This window comes from Dasypus novemcinctus, chromosome 9, assembly GCF_030445035.2.
Source record: "Dasypus novemcinctus isolate mDasNov1 chromosome 9, mDasNov1.1.hap2, whole genome shotgun sequence".
Taxonomy (NCBI): Eukaryota; Metazoa; Chordata; class Mammalia; order Cingulata; family Dasypodidae; genus Dasypus; species Dasypus novemcinctus.
In genome coordinates this window covers 98,932,773-98,957,801 of record NC_080681.1, presented here as the reverse complement: position 1 = coordinate 98,957,801, position 25,029 = coordinate 98,932,773, and the positions used below count along the sequence as shown (strand labels likewise).

General features: G+C 38.5%; 1 protein-coding gene across 1 annotated transcript in view; it reads right to left on the bottom strand.

The window, feature by feature from the left end:
- Positions 1–20,147, bottom strand: part of PSMB2 (proteasome 20S subunit beta 2) — a 32,167-nt gene extending 12,020 nt beyond the window's left edge. The window contains exons 1-3 of the mRNA XM_004472232.4: positions 19,887–20,147; positions 13,771–13,893; positions 11,289–11,359 (exon numbers count right to left, since the gene is read on the bottom strand). Coding sequence (XP_004472289.1) covers positions 11,289–11,359; positions 13,771–13,893; positions 19,887–19,977 — 285 coding nt within the window. The 5' untranslated portion in view covers positions 19,978–20,147. The remainder of the gene's footprint in view (positions 1–11,288; positions 11,360–13,770; positions 13,894–19,886) is intronic.
- Positions 20,148–25,029: the final 4,882 nt, after the last annotated feature.

Here is a 25,029-nt window from a genome sequence, read left to right as displayed (position 1 = left end):
CCTTATACAGAAGATTTTAAAAAATCTGCCACCCCACCCCCATGGCTCCTTATTTGTCTGCTCAGTGATTGTGCATCTTCTTCAGGAGGCACCAGGAACCAAACCCAGGACCTCCCATGTAGGAAGTGGTGCCCAACTGCTTGAACAACATCTGCTCCCTAAATAGAAGATTTTCAGATAGGAAAGTAATACAAACTGCCATTTTAGGAAGGCAGTGACAGTATATGGAAGATTAACTGGGATTAGGATAGAGAGAAAGCAGGAAGAACATTCAGAGAATATCCAATAGTCCATATAGGAGATGACAAGGGCCAATCTAAGGCAGAAGCAGTGGGGAAAGAGAAGATACAGAATGTAAGACCTACTTAGAAGGTAAAACAGAAAAGACTTGATAATCAGTAGAACAAAAGAGGTGAGGAACAAATCTCAGTGAGGGGAAAAGATGGTAGTACAAATGTAAAGAGCTCAATTTAGAACCAATGACTTTAAGCAGAGCTGTTCAGAAGGCAGCTGGAAAAAGAAAATAATATGTAGCTGAAATCATGAGACTGAAAGAAGAGCCAGTTAGTCAGTTAAGAGGTTTTATTTACACAAACACATATACTCCCCCATTCATGTGTGGAAGATAGTCAAAGAAACAATCACAAGATACAATGCCAGAGGTGTTCCTTGGTTGCCAAAGAGTACAAAAAACTCAAGGAAAAGGTATGTGTAGGGGATTGGGATTGGGGAAGGCCAGAGAAAGTTTTCCTGAAAAATGCTGAACTGCGTCTTAACCAGCAATTAAAAGTTATCATGTGAAGATGTGGAAGTGCATTCAGAGGAGACTGACCAGCAAAGTTGTAGAGTGGGCAAAGGCAGAAATGCAGCAAGTCAGGGGAAGCACAAGTTGTTCAATATGAAGCATAAAAAGTGGTTTGGTAAGAAACATGAAGCAGGAAAGGTGTGAGAGGTAGGTCTGGAGAGGGTATGGAAAAGAAGTACAAAAAGATGGATAACTAAAGAAGCTATTCTTTAAGACTGAAATTCTAAGTGAGTAGTTCTGGGGAGCTGAGAAGGAAGTGGACTTTTTTCCTCCTTCATGATAACAAGCAGGGCCCAGTTCTGTTATCTACTATTGCCACTCAAAAAAAAAAAAAAAAAAGGAATTGGAAGGTGAAAACAGTTTCTTCTTAATCCTGTGACTGAAAAAAGTATAAGTTTAATTCAGATTACTATACCATATTTAGGTTCACAACAGGGAAGTTAAACTGGATATGTGAGTTTCCTTATTCTCTACTGTCTCAGATACATTTATCTTTTGTAGCACTGAAAAATCAAACAGGCCCATGTTTATAAATTCTCACACTAAAATGAGAAATAAGGAGGCAACTGTGTCTCAAACCAAGCAAATCTGATTTTCAGAGCCTAAGACAAAATTAAAGAAACACTGTTGTGAAAATGAGACATGAGTTTTTCCTTTTCCTGTTCTCCAACTTAGGCCATTTTCTCAAAGTGTGTTTCTTACGCCTGTTTGATGCTGGTAGATTCAAAGTCAAAACATAATATTTGCCTTTGTTTTCTTTTAATAATGTAATGATTAGCTCATGTTCAAATGTTTTTGCTTTATTGCAGAAAACTATATGATGATTAAGTTCTTGAACTTAAGTTCAGGAATGTTACCACATTTACAGTGAACATTTTAAACATTAAAAGCAAAATACCTCTTTGCTTTTTTTTTTTTTGTAGGAGGTACTGGAGATTGAACCCAGAACCTCATACATAGGAAAGAGGCACTCAACCACTTGGAAAATGCCTTTTAAATTATTACTTGGTTAAGTATGCTTTTATTTTTTATTTTTTCTATTTTTTAAAGATTTTATTTATTTATTCCTCCCTCCTCCCTCCACTGTCTGCTCTCGTGTCTATATGCTGTGTGTTTTTCTGTGTCTGCTTGTATTCTCATTAGGTGGCTCCAGGAACCGATCCTGGGACCTTCCGGAGTGGGAGAGAGGCGATCATTCTCTTGCGCCACCTCAGCTCCCTGGTCTGCTGCGACTCTTACTCTCTCTCCTCTGTGTCTCTTTTTGCTGCATCATCTTGCTGTGCCAGCTCTCCATGTGGGCTGGTACTCCTGCGCAGGGCAGCACTCTGCATGGACCAGCTCGCCACACAGGCCAGCTTGCCTTCACCAGGAGGCCCTGGGTATTGAACCCTGGACCTCCTTTATGGAAGATGAGAGCCCCATTGCTTGAGCCACATCTGTTTCCCTAAGTATGCTTGTAAATGCCATAAGTCACACAAGATAGGCATGTGCTTTGTGAAAAAAGCAATGAATACCTGAGACCAAATCTGGCTTTATTACATCACAGTTGTGTAACCCAGGATACTTAGCCTTGGAGCTTCAAGTGTCCCATATGTAATGTGGGGGTAATATCACTTACTGACAGAGTTGTGAGAAATGAAAGTAACAACCTGTGTTAAAGTTCCTGGAAGAAGGCTCGGTAAACAGTAGGTGCCAAAGAAACAGCAACTAAATCTGAATTTTAGGAGCAAAAGAATTTACACATTGCATATACTTCCGTTTTTAGCAAAACTGGATTTTAAAGTTCTCCTTCAATAATTCCAAAATTTCTGTAACTTTTACTTGTCTAAAGCCACCACTAACCCTAAGTTTGACTGGTTCTCCCATTAAAGTTGTAATTTCCTCGCATTAGAAGTTTCAAAATTTAATGAGTTGAAATGCAACATGGCACAGATGCCTTATTATACCAACTAGTTAACACAGTATTTGTCTTCTACATTAATTTTACTTGCTAATCAAAAATAATCCTTTCCCCCAAATAACATCAAAATAAAATTGCTGATTGTGCAATTGTAAAACCAACAACACTATGTTTACAACAAGGCCACTTGAATTCTTTTTTTCATGAGCAGGCAGTTTCTAGAGAAAATTTAAGACTCCATATACTCCAAAATTCATACTCCAAAATTCATACTCCAAAAATTCAAATGCAGAAGCCATGCTTTGCTACAGACTTGCACACCACCAGGCATAGATTAAATTGTACATGCTAAACATACCCAATATCTATGACTGCTGAACACTATATAGCTGTATATATTTTCAGGTCCATAACAAATAGAGTACTAAGGAAATCTTGGGTAAAAGACTACTTCGGAGCCCTTCTATTAGAACACAGTGCTCCCCATTAGCACCCCAGGTCCAATGGACACAGAAACTCCTCACTGGTCTCCCTGGTACCTTCAGTCTTTCCTCAAATTCTCCCCCTTACCTAACAAGCTAAATTTCCAGAGCACCTCACTGCTTTTAGAATGAAGCTTTTTCATCAAAGTCTCTTTTTTTTCCCCAAAAGATTTTATTTATTTCTCCTCCCCCTCCCCATTCCTCTCATTGTCTGCTCTCTGCGTCCATTCACTGTGTGTTCCTCTGTGTCTGCTTGTATTCTCTCTCATTAGGCGGCTCCAGGAACTGATTCTGGTACCTTCCAGAGTGGGAGAGAGGTGATTACTCTCTTGTACCACTTCAACTACCTGTTCTGCTACGTCTTCTTATTTTCTCTCCTCTGCGTCTCTTGCTGCATCATCTTGCTGCACCAGCTCTCAAAGACAGCCGGCACTCCTGCACAAGGTGGCTTTCCCACACTCCTGCGTGGGGCCGCATTCCAGTGTGGGCCAGCTTGCGACATGGGCCAGTTTGCCCTCACCAGGAGGCCCTAGGCATCAAACCTTAGATCTCCTATATGGTAGACAGGAGCCCAATTGGTTGAGCCACATCCATTTCCCTCATCAAAGTCTTCATAACCTAGAGTATCTCTACAGCTTCCACCTGTTACCATTATCTCTACAGTTTCCACCTGTTACCATTCCCCCAAACCTCAGTCACATTTAACATGAACTATTTTGGATATATATAATATACGTGCGAATATATATACGTGTGTGTGTATACACACAAATATATATCTTAATTAGTTGAACTCAAATTTATATACTGTGCCCCTTTATTTAAAATACATAAAATTAGGAATAGGGGGCTCAGAGAACTATTTGTCCCTGTCCCAAACATGGTTAGAAAACGTGTGCCTAACTTAACATACTCTCTCATGGATCTCTGTGGCCTGTGCTCCTGAAGTTTTCCTTTTGCCCAATATATCTTTTTCTATCATCTTTGCCTTAATAACAGCTAGGCCTTCAAGGCTGAAGTTAGGCTCTGTGTTCCAAGAGCACCCTGTGTGTTTGACTATCATGGCACTTGTCACTCTGCAGTGCAAATGACTGTTTACTTATCTATGTCCCCATTTTGAAGGCATGCACTAACTTCTGCATTTCTGTATCCTCAGCACCAAGCTGAGTATTAGCACCTAAAGAACTTTTCAGCATAAGAAACTACACACAATAGTAGGCAGCAGAAAAAGAAGGATGGAATTCTAGTTGGTCATTTTGGTCTATAAAGATTCAGAGATTATTATTTCCTTTTTTTTCTTTCTAATCTAGTTAATCCCATTTACTCTGGTTTGAAAGTGACAGTAAGTCCAAACTTTGAGAAAATTCCTAATTTAAAAAAATGCGTTATGTTTTCCTGCCCTCTTATCCTTCATTTTAATTTTCTTATACATTTTTGTGAAATAACACAAATACATAAAAGTACGTAAAATACACATGTACATCTTAATGAATAAAGTGAATGAACATACAATAACCTCCCAGAGTCAACCCTTTCTCTCCCTTCCCCACTGTCCTTCATTTTAAATGACTGTTTTTTGGAAAAGCAGAAAGAAAACTTACGAAGTTTTGGGGGTCAAGTCCTGAATTCAAATCCCTGATTGTTCCTGAGAATGGCAGGTAAAAAGAAGTACCAACAATGCCATGATATGTGTGAGTATACATGCAAGAATGTGTGAGGGCATGCCTACACCTATGCCCACTCAAGCTGGGCCACTGATTTAAAGCAATCTTAAAAGTTGGGGTAAACTGTTTTTCTAATGGTAAAAATTGCAATAAAAACATGTTCTTACTAAGCAAACATAGCACTCTGCTGCTCCATGCTAAAACCAAATCTTAGTAGGAAACTACGTAAGTTTTAAGACGCAAATTTCAAAACAATAGACAATTACCTATATTGCCTCATCCCCAGTGTGGACTGGAAAGATACTTTAGGTGAAAAGTTAGCATTATGGGGTTGCACAATTCTAGTCATCCAACAGGCTCATTTCATTCAACCAGAAGAGGGGTTCTCTCTGTTCACAGCAGGCATCCAACAGGGTAGCACATATATGCTCTCTGAGTGAGAAAGCAACACCTTCTCACATACAACCCCCTGGAGAGAGATAGAGAAGGGGAGGGGGGAGGACTTTACACCTGCAAACTCCTAACTCTATCAGCACTAGGGCTGGGAAAAACAGCACATATTAAAAAAAAAGAAGAAGAAAAAAAATTTCCTGATGAAGCCAAATAACTTTCAAAGACACATCTTCTTAAGCCACTTTTTCTAAAGAGATGAGTAAGTATAATGATTCAATATACATGGTCTTTGTCTTATTAATGGGCTTAGTCAAGCCCTAATGAATGTATAAGCAAACTGCTTAAAAGGGCAGCTGTCACAATTCTTATTCATCATGGAAAAAAAAAAACACTGTAAGTACAAAATGTTATATTAATTAAGGCATCTCCACTTCAAGGCACATTTGTCCCTGGGCCTTTGGATAATCAAAATGACCACTAAAAATAGAACAGAGGTATTTCCAATGGGACAGACTGGAACCACCCCCAATCCTAAGAGACTGCTGTGAGACTTGACCTGGGACATTCATGTTTTGCAATATCACTGAGTCTGCATCTAAATGTAGCCATATGTTTTCAGTTTTAACTTTGTGTCTTATTAAGAAGAGGAGGCAAAGGAAATTAAAAGACATATAATTCTTGGTCCTAATGAAAATCCACAGTTAGCTGTAAAACTTGTGGGGAAGGTAGCTCTCCAAATCTAAAAGGATTGCTGCTTGCCCAGAAAGTCCAGAAGTTACATAATGAATATCTTGATTTTTTTTTTCAATTTTCCCATCACCAAAAGTAAGCCAGCTCTGTCTGTCAAGCTGCCCAGGCTGTGTGGCAACAGTGTCAAAGGCTGCCATTTGCTCCAAGGCACTGCCATCTGCAGCAGTACAACATTTTGTCTCCGGAAAATAAGCACATCTGCCTTTGCCAGTGTCCTCCCACTGTGCCTCCCATCTGGAGCAGGTGAGCTGGAAGGCAAGCCTGGGCATGGGTGAGATGGGGGCTAGCAGAGGAGATTAGGCCTCAAGGGAGATGGCACATGGAGGAAGGCAGTGCTGCGTCATGTCACATCCTGCTAACCACATTTGCCAAAAAGCATGTGAAATTACCCTTGTTAGTGATATTTTAATCACATGTAACAAATGGTTGGTTGTGTTTAAGGGACAAGACCTGCAAAGTCAGGGTTTCACCTGGGCCATCTGTTCACAAGGTCACATGACCTTACTGATACCAATAAACAGATGATGTCTTTGTGCCAGCCACCAAAGGTATGAGCAGCATAACTCTGGTGGTTAGAATAGAAGGCTCAAAGCAATAGGATTCTTCTAGTACACTATACATGCTTACAACTAAACAGATGAAACACATTCAAATTCAGCCCAGAGTAATGGGACAAGCCACAGTCACTTCTGGAAATAACTAATACTGGAAATTCTTTCCTACATATTCTTTTCTATCCACTAACAAATAAATCAAAGTCTGGTTATGGTCTTGACATCAGATCTTGAAATGCTATTTGAGGACTAGAAGAACCATAAAAAACATCCAATCAAATTCTCTCTTTCTCCATAGGTTTTTCAACTAGCTCACAGAAGACCTACTGCTAAACCTCCTGGATCAGGGCTCTTTCAACTTTACCGCTAGTTGTCAAATGTTTGGGGGAGGGGACATTAGAGCCACCTTTTCAAATAAAATCTTACATGGAATCCCAATATATAAAGCAGGTAAGTGTGAGTAAATCTATATGAAGCAAAGCTGAAGCTTCAACACCCTGGTCTTTCCTGTTGAGCTTCCTGAGGTTGCTTTCATGTAATAAAGTTTGAAAACCACTATACCAGGCTGGATAATTTATCAAGTCATTATTTCTGCTGTTTGTTAAGCACTTACAAGTGTAGCCCCATAAAAAGATAAATTAACAAAGGTTCACCAAGAACTTAAAAAAGTTCATGCAAACACTTTGGCCAGCAAATAGCAGTAGTAAAGCCCTAAAAATAACACACCATGAGGCCTACATTCTACTCTAAGCCCTGCCACAAACTCCACATTCCCCAAGGACATCAGATTTGCCTGGTTCATACCTCAGTTTCTGCAATTTGTAAAATGCAGAAGGTGGATGGTAATATATTTCAGGGCATTTAGATGTGCTGTTCCAAATGTGCCACTCTCTTCATTTCAAGTAAAAAACAGGGGAGCAGATGTGGCTCAATCTGTTGGGCACCTGCTTCCCACATGGGAGGTCCCGGGTTCAGTTCCCGGTGCCCTCTAGAAAGACAAAAACAAGCAAGACAAACGAAGCCAGCTCAGTGGAGCACCAGCTTCCCACATACAAGGTCCCAGGTTTAATCCCCGGCCTCCGGTACCTTAAAAAAAAAGCCCTACTATGCAACATTCCCCTCTCTATAGCCTGTTAATTAAATCGTAAGGAGAATTTAAACAAGAAGGCCTTGAGTATTTCTTTATCTTTATAAAGCACAAACTATGCCTCTAAGTCATTACAAAGCTTTCAAAATAATCCTGTTAAAAGTCCAAACAGGAAAGCAGGTGTAGCTCAGTGGTTGAGCACCTGCTTTGCAAGTACAAGGTCCCAGGTTCAAACCCCGATACCTCCAAAAAAAAAAAAAGAAACCCCAAACAAAAAAACAAACCAAACAGCAGTTCTTCAATGAATGGAGAATTTAATAAACACTTTGCCAGAGAGGAACATTCATTCATTTGAAATATATTTATTAAATTGTTAATTTTCATTTCTTATAATCTGATATATTTGATCACTCTTTCCTTTCTAACAGACAAGGAAACAGGCTCAGCAAACATAAATAATGTATTCAAGATTACAAAAACTAGTATGGGCCAAAGATGGGATTGGAACTCTAGTATATCTGATTGTAAAACCCAGTTTTAAATAAGAAGCCTCATAAGTATTTAAAATTGAGGAGTCAAATCTAACCAGGAGGAGACCAACTTAAATGTATATATGAATTTAAATAAAAACTAAAGTGAAGGTTCTTAATTTCTCCCCATCTGTATGTCTTTTTTCATCTCCTGATCTCTTGTCTTTAATTCTTATGTCAAGAAGTACATCCATTCATTATGAATACTTTTAATAAAATTTCCTTCCAGTATATACACACAATAATATTTTCAGTGATATTTGTGGACCTCACTGGATGATATTTATTCAACAAATATTTATTTGCAATGGGCATACATTCATACATTCATGTGGGCATCCTGACATTTAATAGATCCGAACATTTCATGCTCCCCCAAATATACAAACATTTGTAAATTAATACAATAACTAATAATGAAGACATCATAAAAGAGTATGGTATTTGAAATTACGACGGCTCAGTCTTCTACAGGCTATATATACATGTGCCCTTGGATAAGATATTTACCTTCTCCATTAACTATCATCAGTATTTTTCTAAGTAAAATGAGAGATAACTCATCTTAATAGTGTTGTAATGAGAATTAAATAAAGTCACATATGTATATATCTAGAATTATGCTCTGTGATGATGAAAATGTTCTGTATCTGCAGTATCCAATACAGTAACCATTAGCCAAATATGGTTACTAAGCACTTGAAAAGTGGCTAATGTGACTGAGGAATTGAATTTATTTTATTTAATTTTAATAGCCACATATGGCTAGTGTCCACCATACTGGACTGTGAGATCTAGAACAAAGCTTAGTCCATAGTAGGTATTCATTGTCAGTTTTCTTCTATTTTCCCTATAATACCAATAATTTTTTATATCCCCCTCTTTAGTAACAGGAGAGTTCAACTAAAACAGCACAATAAAGAATTCTCCATAGGAAGCTAATTTTTAGCTATTAAATTACTTCTTTAGCTAAACAGCAACAGCATGCATAAAAGCAAAAATGACCAGTTGTGCTCAGAGCTTTGCATGCATTACCTCATTTAATCTTTACAATAATTCTACGAAGTGGTGCTTTGTAGGTAGAGAAATTATGGCTTAGAATTTGTGCAAAGATAGTCTCCAAAGACACATAGTCAGTGGGCAAAGATTCAAATCCAGGCAGTCTAATTCCAGAGACTGTGTTCTTAAGCATGATTCTAAATTGCTTGCATCTTATGAATCAGATTACACGAGATTCATTATATGCTTTGTGATAATAAATGTCCTCCCTACCCCACCTCCAAAACACACATACCAAATAGCAAATTACTAATTAAACAATTTGAGCTATAGACACAAAGTTATTCACGATAACTTACTGATCCAAAATAAGTCTCGTGTGCCAAATGGTGTGACCTTGTACTAAATTTAGTGATTTTCGCACTTACAAGAAGGCTGAAAAACTATTACCACTTCTCTCCCCAGAACAAAATTACTAAAATATAAATTCATATTTTAGAACTAACAACATTTTGATGGGAAATGGGGAACCAGTGATTGGACAAAGAGTAGAAGCACAAAGCAGAGGTAGTCACTATTTACTATTTACTAGAAGCTCCGTGTCACTGTCTACAAGAGATATTTATTTGTTAAGACATCAAACGTTTCAGCTAGAAGATTAATCGGATCCACCACATTTGCATGAAGAACACTGACATTCTTATCTCAATTCTAAAATGAGCTTACTTCACTTAATGTCTGTAGCATTTATGACAAAATGTTTATTGTGCCCAAAGCTGGAATTCTTATTCCACTTCTGCCTGATAAGTCAGAGGAACATTTTACACAGCAAGTCAGAGCATACTGCATACTCTTTCTGAAAATCAGAGGAAAGCTCTGAGTGGCAGGAAGTTTCCTCTCTCACAAATAGTGAGCAAGAAAAGGCCATTGACCTTTCGTGCACAACAAAACACTATATGTAAATGTGTCTCCTTCTCCCAATCCATAACCGCTCAAGCTTCTCTTTAACAGCATTAAAGATCTGTAGTAACGTTTTTCAAAAACCTGTACCTGTTTAGATTTGTTATAACTGAGTTTAAGAAACTGCAGATGAAACTAAAACCATAATAAAATTATGAACAACATCAATATTCAAGAAAAAATACTGAAGAACCAAGGAGCTGACATAAGGCAGAACAGTCGAGTAGTTATGACATATTTATTGTAGCTTTGACTGACCTGCTGTGTTACCTGGAGCTAGCCCCTTTGCCACTTTATGCCTTTCACTCCATATCAGCGATAGGGAATTAACTACTACCTGTCTCACTGGGATAGTGAGTAGATTAAATTATTAAGCAAAATGCTTTGGGCAAAAGTCATATGAATGCTAAATATTGTGATTTACAAGCATTCATTTTCCTAATATTCCTGTGGGGTTAGGAAGTTACCTTGATTTCAAAGTTGAGTAAACAAGCAGGGGGGTGGGGTGGGGGAGTCACATGGTAAGGCTCTGTTTACTTAGTCCCTTTGGGATGGGAATAATACACACCATTAGCAATCACATGAACTTTCTTGGCATAGTCTACATAATCCTTAATACAGTCAATCCTTAATATTTTATCTCTTAACATGTTCTTAATACAACAGAGACAGCTCTATGATAGCAACAAGGCCAGAATAATGAGGAGGAATAACTCTGTGGGCTTTGACATGAACAGGCATAGAAAGACATAGATAAGTAATTTCAAGTTTTAGAAGACATGAAAATTTGCAGCATTAACTTCAAGGTTTCACCTCTACTACTATGTAGGGACCTTCAATCAAAGAAATTAAAAAACATGCTTTGCTGCAAAAGCATTTAGGAAAAACATTTTGAAAGGTTTTTCACAAGCTTTCATAGTTGGTGTCCACAATCCCAAATCCTTGTGAATGTATACTTACTTGCCTGGTGGGCTTGAATTAGCAACTATACAGAAATACAAAACAAATCCAAAGGGACAGAAAAATGAATGCATAGCAATTGGAAGGATTCAGTGGGGCCAAAAAAAAAAAAAAAAAGAGGCAAAATAAGTATGCATGCCTAATAGGAACATAAAAGGAACAGAAAGATTCTTCTCATACATAAGTTTGCCTATTAGTGCTTACCCGACTCCGAAGGCAGTCAGCCAAGTTTCGGCGAGTGAAATTAGCTGCTGCTGTGGGAGACAATTCATATCCTGGTACAAGAGACAGAGAGTCATATTAAAAGTGAAGAAGAAAGTATAACAACACCCTAAACCCTTCCTCTACCTCAGACTGAGTACAGTCCTACTTCTAGTTCCTTTCCTCACACAACATCTTGCTAGTAGTGACAGTAATTCATGCCATAAAATAGAACTAAGGTGACCATTCTGATTCTATGGTGGGATCAAATTCATAGCCTTGCTTAAATCATTCAATTATCAACAGACAACAGTTTGTTCTATAGAAGGAAAGAAATACAAACACACAGGTATTAAAAAAAAAAAAAGTCTTAAGTTGCCAATTTTTAGTTTATTTAAGAAAAGATATTGGGAGAAAGGTTGGCATTTAGGGCAGCCTCAGAGTCATGCTTTATAAGGTTTTCTTCTTCTGTTTTTAATGTAACTTTATTAAGAAATATATGATACTGATAGCAAAAGACACAGAAAAAGAATGTTTTCATCACTACCTACATTTCGAAAGAACAGTATTTCAAGTATAAAATCTCTAAAAAAGAGTTGTAATACCAACAAAGGTACAGTCCAGAGGAATGGCATGAGGTGCACATTTAACAATGCAGTCACTTTAGAACTTAACACCCAGTAAAATACAACCAGTGCCAAAATGCATGAAAATGACCCAAAAATCAGTGGACCCATAAAAAATGCCAGTTTGGAAAGACAAGACAGCATGTAGGTAAGTAATTCCCTGCAATATCTCAAACAAAAGTGTCAGATCAGGCAAGATTTTGATTAAAATTCTAACAAATTTCTACTGAGCAACTACTGTGTTTCAGGTGTGTTCACATGTGTTATTGTCTATTAGTACATTTTAATTATAAAGTAAGTAACTCTGAAAGAGCAGGAATACTTTTGAATTCTCCACGCAATCCCCCAAACAGCACTAAGAATCTGACAACTATCTTAAAGGTAGAAAAGTCTGATGCCCAGTTATCTGCATGTACATTATCTTTTTTTCTTTCCTAAATTTTAGCTCAGTTCTTGAACTGTAATATGTATAAGAATTACCACACAAGGTTATAAATACAAAACTGTATGTGGAAGGTAATCTAAGGGTTTTTACCATATACAATTTTTGTTTTATGCACTGACTGCAGACCCTAACACTCATGTAAAAAGCAACTCCTTCTACTCCTGTTAACTCCTCCCCTATCTCCCAGTGACATATTACTGTACCAACTATACTTCAAAAATGTTATTGGCACCCTTCACCTATCATATAGGAAAAAGCAGAATTACTTTTAAAAAATATCAGAATTATTGAAATATTCTAAGTTTATCTAAACGTAAGTACCATGTACTACAGGTTCATGAATGGCAGAGACTAAGCCTTGCTCATCTTTGAATTCTCTGTGGTACTAAGACTGCTTAACATAGACATGTTACTAGATCTGCAGCTTAAAAACCCATAGGAATGGATCTTGTTTACTCATTTTACACAGGCAATTATATACAAATTCAATTCCTTCACAGCTCCATATTATACCAATGCTGTGAAGAACAGTGTTATTGAACTGTGAAGTAACTGGAAGTAAGAGTTCTCTGCTATAGCATCACTACAAACTTTTCTCGATCAGGGGGCTGGTGGCTGGCTACTACTGTCTGATACGAGTACTTTCCCTGTGGGTAAGGATTCAATAGCCACAAAGACAGTTAATTATCTCCCTAAACAGGAACTGACCAGATACCAGGTGGAATCCTTTCATGACACAATAAATCCCTTACAATTATACAGTTTATGAAGTATTTTCATATGCATTCATTATTATTATCCCATTTTAGAGATCAGGAAAATGAAGGCCCAAAGAGATAAGTGACTTGTCACATATAAAATAATAATGCCAAGTTTTACTTATATCTTTTAGCTCTGAGATTCAGATATATACTCTCAAATAGCTAACACTTAAAAGTCTTATTTACCATGCCTGTCAAGATTACATTCGTTTTACCCTCCAAATGTCAATATTATAATGGCTCTCCTTTCTGCTCTGGTATTTCTGTAGAGAATCTTTACAATCAAAAGGAGAATCTAGATAAGGTTTTTTTTTTTTTTGGAGGTACCTGGGCTGGGGATTGAACCCAGGATCTTATAGGTGGAAAGTCAGCACTCAACCACTGAGCTACATCAGCAACCCCAAGTTGGTTTTTATGTTTGTTTGTTTGTTTTTAGGAGGTACTGGGGATTGGACCCAAGAACTTGTATGTGGAAGGAGGCATTCAACCACTTGAGCTACATCCGCTCCCCCAGAGAAGCTTTCTAAAAATAGGAAGACTCAAAAATATAACCACGTAAGTCTGCTCATGTCTAGAAATGCCAATAGAGAATATTATTTTCAGTTCAAATTTAAAGACAAGCCAACCAAAGCTATATTCTAAGTATTACCTACCATTTCTCATCTTATAAAGTTGTACATTTTTCTGAATATATTCTGCAAATTGCACAGTGTCTCCAGCCTCTCCAACACATAGGAGTAAGATTTTTTCACTCATCTTAAACATCTTGTCATGATCTGCTCAAAAAAAAAAAAGAAATGGTGTCAGAAATTGCCTTATCAGAAACATATGGCTGTATTACATGTAACCATAAAGAGGTTCATCAATTACTATAATGAACAGGTTTATCAAATACTATACTGAATAATTTTGCTAATTATTATTTTGATTTTAATGGGCAACTGTATTAATTTCTCTCTTTCATTCTCCACAGTAAACCATCAACATATTTTATTAATGTCAATTTTAGGAAGAAAATATATACAAATGCTGATAATCAAAAATACAATTAGAGGAAAACAGACTTGGCCCAGTGGTTAGGGAGTCCGTCTACCACATGGGAGGTCCGCGGTTCAAGCCCTGGGCCTCCCTGACCCGTGTGCAGCTGGCCCATGCGCAGTGCTGATGCGCGCAAGGAGTGCCCTGCCACGCAGGGGTGTCCCCCACGTAAGGGAGCCCCACGCGCAAGGAGTGCACCTGTAAGGAGAGCCGCCCAGCGGGAAGAAAGTGCAGCCTGCCCAGGAATGGCGCCGCCCACACTTCCCAGGCCGCTGACGACAACAGAAGCGGACAAAGAAACAAGACTCAGCAAACAGACACAGAGAACAGACAACTGGGGGAGAGGGAGAATTAAAATAAATAAATAAATCTTAAAAAAAAAAAAACAATTAGAAACATTTTTAAATGCAAGGACCAAAAAGAAGCAATAATCAAGCCAATGGTGATTATTTTTACGTTCATGATAACAAAGCCCCCAAATGTCTCTATAAATAAAAATGTTAGTTATTACATTTATACACATACCAAAGCACAGATGAAAAGAACTGGTGTTAGGATTAAAATTAAGAAGCCAACACAGGAAGGAGTGGAAACTCAACTGAGAATATAAATCACCTTAGGGGAATTAAAAAGAAAAAAAATCAACTTAAAGGTAAACCAACCCGATTTTCAAAATAAAAATTCTAACGAATATTCAAACAGTAAGCCATTTAACAATACCTTAAAAAATCCCAATACTCTAATTTTATCTAGGTGAACCAAACTCATTAAGTTTAAAATGAAAAATAAATACTCAGATAGCAATTAGGGCCTTAGGAAAAAAATCCATATTCAGTCTGTAGTTTCAGAAAAAGCCTCTATCTCCCTATCTTACTCTCACTTTCGCTTTTTATTTTTCAAATAGTGCTGAATAATCTTCCCTGGGAGACATTTTGAATGCTTCTGAAATGTCAAAATCCCTTAATAGGATTTAAAGAACAAAATACTACTGTCAAAATACTTTGCAAGTGTTTGAGAGTTATAGATACTGGTAATCTGGCTACTTAGACTTAGAAAAAAATACTCAAAATATATTGGTAGATAGAATCAAATTGCCTTGAAACTCCAAACAAACAAATTTTTATTTGTTATATAAACTAAAGAAAATTTATAGACTATTAATTTGCAAACTTGTTTATAAAAGGAAAACTCACAGGTATCTAAGCAAAGAAAAAGGACTAGAAGAGTAGTCTAAATTCTTGCTAGTGGTAAGAATGTGGGCGATTATTATTCTCCTTCTTTTTGCTTATCAGTATTTTTAAAAATTTCTATATTTAATATGCATTTTTATAAGAAAATATTATTTAATAAACTTGCATTACTTTTATAATCAGGAAAATAATCTGTTTACAAAGGATTTATGTCACATTTAGAAGGTTAAAATTTTATAAACTGTTTCATTTCAAGAAGCTTCATACAAGGCTGTTAACTGTTTTTTGAGCATCTGTAGTGTGTCCAGCAAGTAGTAGGGGAGATGCTAATGGCTCCCCCAAGTTATACAGGAAACAGCCTGTATAGCTCTAGGGAAGTTCCGGTCCTCTACAAGGAATGTACAAGATCATGAACCAAAAGGACAACAAAATGAATCAGTGTGTAAAACTGTGGAAAGCCATCTGGACCCAACAGAACTCAGTTATAATTTGGGCTCAGCACTCTGATTTTGACAAATTACTTGCTCAAAATCAAGGGAGAGGAAAACTGTAATGAATTCTATACATGTATAATATTACTAAACTCATTGTTAGAAAATGTAGTTCAGATTATACATTCTGTAAGAATTTAGAAGATAGAGAGTCCTGTGTGGGCTGGAGTACTCTGCGTAATTTAAAAGTAATTCTAAACAGGCCAGAAGGCAAGAGACATGAAATACAGCATATAACCAAACTAAAAATTGTGCCACTTTAATAAGCAAGCAATCTTTGGGAAATGTCTTCTCCATAGTATCAAAATATCTTACAAGACAAACTGGAAACTTTGTTCCAAGTATTCTTCTCATTTTACAGTTGGAACAAAGGAGTCCCAAAATGTTATCCACTTTCAGCATTCTTGCCTACCTTGTACAAGTTCCTTCAAAAATGAAAGGTGGGAAAAAGTCTTTATGAAATTCCAAAGCTCTATCAAAAAAATTTTATGCTAGAAAAGACTATAGGGATAATTAGAGACTTGAGTACAGTTATTTCCAGCCATTTTTCAAGAATTAAATTATTTTGTCCACACTACAGTGATCTTTCTAGGGATTTACTGCTGAAATCATTAATTTAAAAGCTAACCAATTTAGACTTCATATCAAAAGCATGAACAACAAAAGAAAAAAATAGATAAATGGGACCTCACCAAAATTTAAAACTTTTGTGTATCGAAGGTCTTTATCACAAAAGTAAACAGACAATCTACAGAATGGGAAAAAATATTTGGAAACCACATATCTGATTAAGGGTTTAAATCCAGACTACAGTAAGAAATTCTACAACATCAACAACTAAAAGGCACACAACACAATTAAAAAATGGGCAAAACACTTGAATAGGCATTTCTCTGAAGCAAATTTAGAAATGGCCAAAAAAGCATATGAAAAGATGCTCAACATCATTTGCTATTAGGGAAATGCAAATCAAAACCTCAATAAGATAGTAGAATGGTTACTATTAAAAAAAAATAGAAAACAACAACTGTCGGAGAGGATGTGGACAAATAGGAAAACTCATTTATTGCTGGTGGGGATGTAAAATGGTATAACTGCTGTGGCAGAGTTTGGTAGTTTCTCAGAAAGTTAAGTATAGAATTACCATACAATCTGGCAATCCCACTTCTAGGTATATACCCAAAAGAATTGAAAGCAGAGACACAGATGTGGCTCAAGCAATTGGGTTCCCCTCTACCATATAGGAAGTCCAGGGTTCAATGTGTGGCGAGTTGTCCCATGCAGAGTGCTGGCCCATGAAGAGAGCTGGCGTGGCAAGATGACGCAACAAAGAAAGACACAGAGGAGAGATAATGAGAGATGTAGCAGATCAGGGAGCTGAGATGGCACAAGAGAATGATTGCCTCTCTCCCATTCCAGAAGGCCCTGGGATCGGTTCCCAGAGCTGCCTAATGAGAATACAAGCAGTCACAGAAGAACACACAAGGAATGGACAGAGAGCAAACAATGGAGGGAGGAGGGAGAAATAAATAAATAAATCTTTAAAAAAAGAATTGAAAGCAGGGCCACAGACAGGTATTTGCATACCAATATTCTTAATGGAATTATTCCCAATTGCCAAATGATGGCAGCAACCCAAGTGTCCATCACCAACAGATGAATGGATAAACAACATGTGGCATATATATACAATGGATTATTCAATCAAAAAAAGGGAATGAAGTTCTGAAATGTGATAAAATGGATGAACCCTGAAGACATAAAGTTGAGTGAAATAAGCCAGACACAAAAGGTCAAATGTTGTATCTCAATGATAATTAGAAAAAGCAAATTCATAGAGTAAGAAACTAGAATACAGGTTACCAGGGGCTGAGGTAGGGGTAGAAAAAGGGAAAATAATGCTTAATTGGTACAGAGTTTCTATTTGGAGTGATGGAATGGTTTTGGTAATATATGATGGTTATAGTAACACAACACCATGAATGTGATTGAATATATATTTTCGTATATATGAATGTGGTTAAAAGGGGAAATTTTAGGTTGTAAATGATACTAGAATAAAAATTAAAACAACAACATAGGTCTGTAATAGTACAATCATAATATTCTTTATCAACCATAACAAAGATATCACACTAATGCAAAGTGTTAATAATAGGTGGGGTATGTGGAAACTATATTTTCTGCATTTTTCTGTAAACCTACAACTTGTCTACTTGAAAAAATCCTAAAAGTACTGTGTACATAAGTAGTCTTAAAGTACATTTTGCTTTTCAAAGTGATTTTACACACATTATTATGACAAAATAGACTTGTAAAGGTACTGACTCAGGTATTGCTCTACCTAGACTCTGCTTCATGCTAAAAATCCCTTGATTGTCAAAGCCTTAGTATTCCAAATAATGGACAAATTTACTCTCAAATATAAATTTACTCCTTTGGAAAAACTGGTTTTTAAACAAAACTTCTACAAACCATGGAATTTCATGAAGTAATTCATTTGAGCAATGCATATCATAGATGTTTAACAAACCACTTGCAGGTTCTTGTATGTTCAGAAATTACAGAACACAAGCAAAGTCCCTTAGAGGTCTTTCTTTCTCCCCAAGTGATGACAGCCTGACAATCAGATGCCTGTTGTTTATAGCAACACTAGTGGACACTTTGTTCACACACTTTAGGAAATGCCAGATTTAATAATTTTCCTTTAGTTAAACCCAAGGTGAACTGTCATTTGCCCTGAAAACTTTCCCTAATATCTACAACCAGAAAGAATCTCTTCTTTCTCTGGATTACCTGAGAATAATCTCTTCCTCCTCTGTATTACCTTTTCACATGACATTTTCTAGCTTGTGTTATAATTATTTGTACATGTATTTGAATCCTTTATTAAATCATGATCTTTTTAAAGATAGGGACTAAATCTTATTCTTCTTCGCATCCCTCAGCACCTAGCACTGTTAATATGCATATAGATGCTCAAAACCTCTATTTTTATCAAAAGAACACTAAATCATCTCTGAGATAAAGCACAATACTTTTTCAACAGTAGCCTGTCTATGATCAATATAACACGGATTCCAAAAACAAAATATTTTTTATGTTATATTGAGTACTTACTATAAGACTGTAGATATAACAGTTACAAGCAAAAGGTCTGGAGTTGGTCTGCACAGATTTGAACCCGGATTCTGTCGCTTGTGACCTTGGGCAAGTTTCTTAACTTCTGTGCCTCAAAACTAACATCTGTAAAAATGGAACTGTAATAGTGCCTACCACACAGGGTTAAATGAATTAATGTAAATTGCTTATAACAGCACCAGATACATAACAAGTGCTTAGTATTATTACTCCTAAATATTTGTTACTGTGCTAGGCATTTGCCCATAACTTATCTCATTCACTCAATCCTCACAACAACCTGTGAGATTGCTATTACGTATCTAATTTTACTGAAGAAGAAAATATCTGGGCACTGGGAAGTTAACTTGTACAAAGTCACAAAGCAAATATGTAATGGGACTGGATTCAAGTCACCTAATTTCCCTAACTACTTAAACATATGGAAATTTTGTGAGCCAGGGTCCTGGAAAACTAGAAAAGGAGGCTCAAAGCTGAGTCACAAGAAGATACAGGCAGCGGAAGGGAAATGCCCAACTTCTGGTCCCACAGTCTCAATCTCCCCAGGATTCCACCATAAATTGCCAGCAAATTAGCCTCTTCAGTAGCGACAATAGGAAATTTACCAACAAATTAAACGCTCAAGGAAGCCTAGTGCCTGGCAGACGCTTAAACATTTATAAACGGAATTCCCTTAACAACTCTGGCTAACAAACGTTTAGCGAAGGCCAGTACACAGAGCTCTGAGCTAGGAACTAATGGAGAGGCCAAACTTGATTGCTCGTCTCCACAATTCTAAAAGGTAAGTAAGTGCAGGGAGGACCAGCCCCACCTCTCAGAATTCCCTGATACACCCACCCAATGCTCCACGACCTCCCTCCCGCTGCTTCTGTTCGCAGGCCCGGCCAGGCCTCCCCTACTTCCTCTCACCGTCCTTCATCTGGACAATATTGCTGGCGGCCACCCTATCGGAAGCGACCAGGACGTAGTCGGGGCCCTGGATGCCGATGAGGTACTCCATGGTGGCGGGAAGTTAGGAGCTGCGCGTTCGACAAAGCGAGGGGCTCGCCGGCTTCTCGGCCACCGGTTTCTCCGCCTCACCGGTGAGACAGCACAGCGAGCGTAGACTCGCGGGACGCAGGCCGCGAGACTGCCCGGGCCACCCGCGCTCTCGGATGACGTACAACTGTCGCGAGATGTCTGAATATCCGATTGGCGTGAAGAGCGTCAAATTCTGAGCTTTGGGCAGGTGCTGACCTGGTGTCCTTCAGCGTTGGTGACGCTAACGGTGTGTTACTAGATTAATTTTCTGTAAATTGGGAGTTTTAAGACTCGCTGAAGAATGAAATTATGTAAAGTGCCGTGCACGTGTTGGCTGCCGAAAAGTGTAGGTGGCCGTTTACCTTTGCTGCTCTGTAAAATTTCTCTGGAAATCCCTTCCCTGCAGGCTGGATTGTAGAGATATAAAGTGAGAAAAGACCTACTACATACTCCACAAAAACTAACTTTAGTTAGACTAAAGATCTAAGCATGAAAACTAAAATCATAAAAACAATGGAAGAGAAAATAAAGGAATATTTCGATAATCTTTGCAAGGGACTTGTGTGTGTTACAGAAGCAATGTAGGAAAGACCCATAGTTTTGACCAAATAAAATGCCAAGTTTCTGTATGGTGAAAGTCGACATATATTAAAAGATAATATAAATTAAGGATATTTCTCAATATATGAAGTAGTTAATATCCATAAAAGGTGTTCTGACAACACAATTTTTAAATTACCAAAGGCGAAAAGCATGCAATACGCAAAAGAGGCAATACAAGTGATCAGTAACATGAAAAGATCCTCAGCCTTAACGAAAATTAGGAAAATGAGAACTAAGGAACAAAAATTATTTTGTCTTTATTTTTTTAATGTTACATTAAAAAAATATGAGGTCCCCATATACCTCCCCCCCACTCACCCCACTCCCGGCATAAAAACAACCTCTTCCATCATCAATGAGACATTCATTGCACTTGGTGAATACATCTCTGAGCACCACTGCACCTCATCTTCAATGGTCCACACCATAGCCCACACTCTCCCACAGTCCACCCAGTGGGCCATGGGAGGACATACAATGTCCAGTAACTGTCCCTGCAGCACCACCCAGGAGAACTCCAAGTCCCGAAAATGCCCCCACAGCATATCTCTTCCTCCCACTCCCTACCCTCAGCAGCCATCATGGCCACTTTCTCCACACCAATGCCACATTTTCTTCGATTACTAATCACAATAGTTCATGAATAGAATATCAGTAAGTCCACACTAGTCCATACTCTATTCCTCCATCCTGTGGACCTTAGAATGGTTGTGTCCACTCCACATCTATATCAAGAGGGGGCTTAGATTCCACATGGATGCTGGATGCAATTCTCCTGCTTTCAGTTGTAGGCACTCTTGGCTCCCTGGTGTGGTGGTTGACCTTCTTCACCTCCATGTTAGCTGAGTGGGGTAAATTCAATAAACCAGAGTGTAGGAATTGCAAATCTGTTGAGGCTCAGGGCCTGGCTATCACATGGTCAGTCCAGAGATTCAGGTTCCTTGGGTATACACTAAACCCCAACACCAACTACAGATCCGGTAAAAGTAACAGGAGAGGCTTGTGGACTAAGATAACATCTGAGTCCAGCTCCATCACACAGAAACACAAACTCCAAAGTAGGGCCAACTGGCATGCACTGAACTCCATCTGCCATGACCATAGAACCTGTGGGTCTCTTTAGCCCTCAGAAGAACCAATACTTGAGGTTGTATCTACGTTATCTGTCTCTAGGACTCTGTTGAGGTGTGTATAAGGGCGACCCCTCTGATAACCTCCCGGCTCTTTTTGGAGACTCATAGCCATATAAACTCATTTGTCCTCTCCATTTCCCCCTTTTACTCAGGCCAAAAAGCATTTTTAACTCCTGGTATTATATGTAGACTGAGATATTCTGCTGGTCTGAGTCGACCCTTTTATTCAAGGTCATTTTCTAGTTACATCATCGGCTGATACTTGGTAGTAATCCTTGGCGCCAGGGAGGCTCATCCCTGGGAGTCATGTCCCACGCTGGGGGGAAGGCAACGAATTTACATGCTGAGTTTGGCTTCAAGACTGGCCACATTTGAGCAACATGGAGGCTCCCAGGAGGTAACTCTTAGGCACCCTGCAGCTCTAGGCCTTGTTCTTATTTCAGGTGCACAGGCTCACAAGCATAGTCATTAGTATCAAGGGCTCATTGTTGGACCTTCCTTCTTTTTTGATCTTTGCCATTGCACTTGGGGGATTGTTGCTGTTCCTGGAACAAAAATTATTAATTGCTGGTCAGATTATAAATTGCAACGATCTTTTTATAGAGAATAATTAGATAATATCTATGAAAATTTCAATTTTAAACCTTTAAATGTCTCCTAAAATATTTTTGCACAAATACCAAATATTTAGGTAGAGATATTTATCAGAGCAATGCAACAGCCAAAAAAAAAAAAAAAAAACAAACCATTTATTTGCCCGTAAGTATCAATTATGTTATACTCATGCAGTGGAATATAGTTTGCAGCCATTGAAAAGAATGAAATATACCTAATATATGCAACATAGTTCATGTGGCCCAAGACATATTAAGTGAAGTTAAAAATGCATTATGGGGAAGCGGAATTGGCTCAACTGATAGATCATCCACCTACCACATGGGAGGTCCAGGGTTCAAACCCAGGGCCTCCTGATCAATGTGGTGAGCTGGCCCACGTGCAGTGCTAATGCATGCAAGGAGTGTCGTGCACCCGCAGGGGTGTCCCCGACGTGCAAGGAGTGTGCCCCATAAGGAGAGCCACCCCGCACAAAAAAGCACAACCTGCCCAGGAGTCGTGCTGCACACACAGAGAGCTGACGCAGCAAGATGACCCAACAAAAAAGAGACAGATTCCCAGTGCCGCTTACAAGAATGCCAGTGGACACAGAAGAACCCACAGTGAATGGACATAGAGAGCAGACAACAGGGGGAGGGGAGAGAAATTTTTTAAAAAATCTTTTTTAAAAATGCATTATGCATTCCAATATATATCATGATGCCATTATGTTAAAAATGAATATTTGAATATAAATTTAAGAGCTCTAGAAATAATGTCAAAATGTATGCAGTGGTTACCTCTGGTGAGTGTGATTTGATGGGAGGACTTCCACTTTTTTATACATATATGTATTGTTTGAATGTTTTACAATGATCATGGATTATTCATAATTTTTTAATAGGGGGAAAATAACAGTCATCCTTTATCTTTTTTATTCTCCCCCCACTCCGCCATCCTTTTATATCTTGCATCCATTCTGGAAAAAGCTGAAATTTCTGTAATAGTTTCTGACATTCATAACTGAGTCTTCATACTAACTTCTTGAGAAATGGAAAAGTAGGTGCATTTATATCTCCAAACACAACTATGTAATCCATTTGCCTCTGCAGAAATTTGGAGTCCTTACTCCGTTTGGAATGTTTCTTCAAGCTCTCTGCCCATGAAGAAACAAAGCACCCAAGGAGTTTGGAGCAGCCCATCTAACATGGGACAGATGCCATGGGGAAGTGAGGTCATTAAGTCAACCATCCCATTATGAACACAGCTGCATCCATCATCCTAGAAAGATCTTTTGCTTAAACACCACTGGGGAAGGAGACTATCTCTGTCATTGTGTATGTTTATGTGGGTTTTTTTTTTGTTTTTGTTTTTTTAAAGATTTATTTATTTATTTATTTTTCTCCTCCCTCCCCCCAGTTGTCTGCTCTCTGTGTCCATTCGCTGTGTGGTCTTCTGTGGCCACTTCTATCCTTATCAGTGGCACTGGAAATCCGTGTTTCTTTTTGTTGCATCATCTTCCTGTGTCAGCTCTCCACGTGTGCAGCACCATTCTTGGGCAGGGTGCACTTTCTTTCCCACTGGGTGGCTCTCCTTATGAGGCACACTCATTGCGCGTGGGGCTCCCCTACGCGGGGCACACCCCTGTGTGGCACGGCACTCCTTGCGTGCATCAGCACTGCACATGGACCAGCTCCACACGGGTTAAGGAGGCCCAGGGTTTGAACTGCGGACCTCCCATGTGGTAGGCGGATGCCCTATCCATTGGGCCAAGTCCGCTTCCCCTGTTTATGTGTTTTTAATACAAAAAAGGACATAGTGATACAGTATATTTATATGTGTAACTAAAATAATAGAGAAGTGAAAATTATCTTTTCTGCTCCCACCATAGATAGCCACCCATCAGAGGTCTGTATCCTTCCATACCTTTTCCTTTGTACATACCCATATTCATTCATTAATTCACTCATTCGTTTATTCATTCACAAGCCTGCAGAATTCTCTGAATCAGAAGATCCACAATTTAAAAAAAAAAAAAGGATATGAGAATCCTTAAAGCTGGTTCTCCTTTCTTCCTCTCCAGGACTCTTTTGAAATCCCCTCTAGCTAAGTCACACTAGAGTACCCTTACCTCACGTTAGTACAGAAGAAAGTGGTTTTCAAGACTTAATTTGTGCTATCTCACTAAAAATCAGGGAAAACTCCTCCTCCAATTAAAGTTTTTAGAATAACCAAGCCTTTTTTTTGAAAGATCTATTTATTTTCCCCCTTCCCCTCCTCCTGTCCTGCTGTTTTTGCTGTGTTGTCTTCTCTTCTCATTTCTTCTCCTCTAGGATTCACAGGGATTTGATCCTGGAGACCTCTGATAGGGAGAGAGTTTCCCTGTCAATTGGACCACCTCAGTTCCTGGTTCCTGCTATGCTTCACCTTGACTTTCCCTTTGTCTCTCTTTTGATGTGTCACCATCTTGCTGTGTGACTCACTTGCACGGGGCACTGGCTTGCCACTCAGGCACTGGCTTGCCACGTGAGCATGCTTTCTCATCTTCTTCTTCACCAGGAGGCCCCAGGGATAAAACCCAGGTCCTCCCAAATTGTAGGCAGAAGCTCTATCACTTGAGCCACACCTGCTTCCCAATAACCAAGTCTTAGGACAAAAGAAAAGTTTGTGAAGATTCACAGAGATACTAGAATGGCTATGGA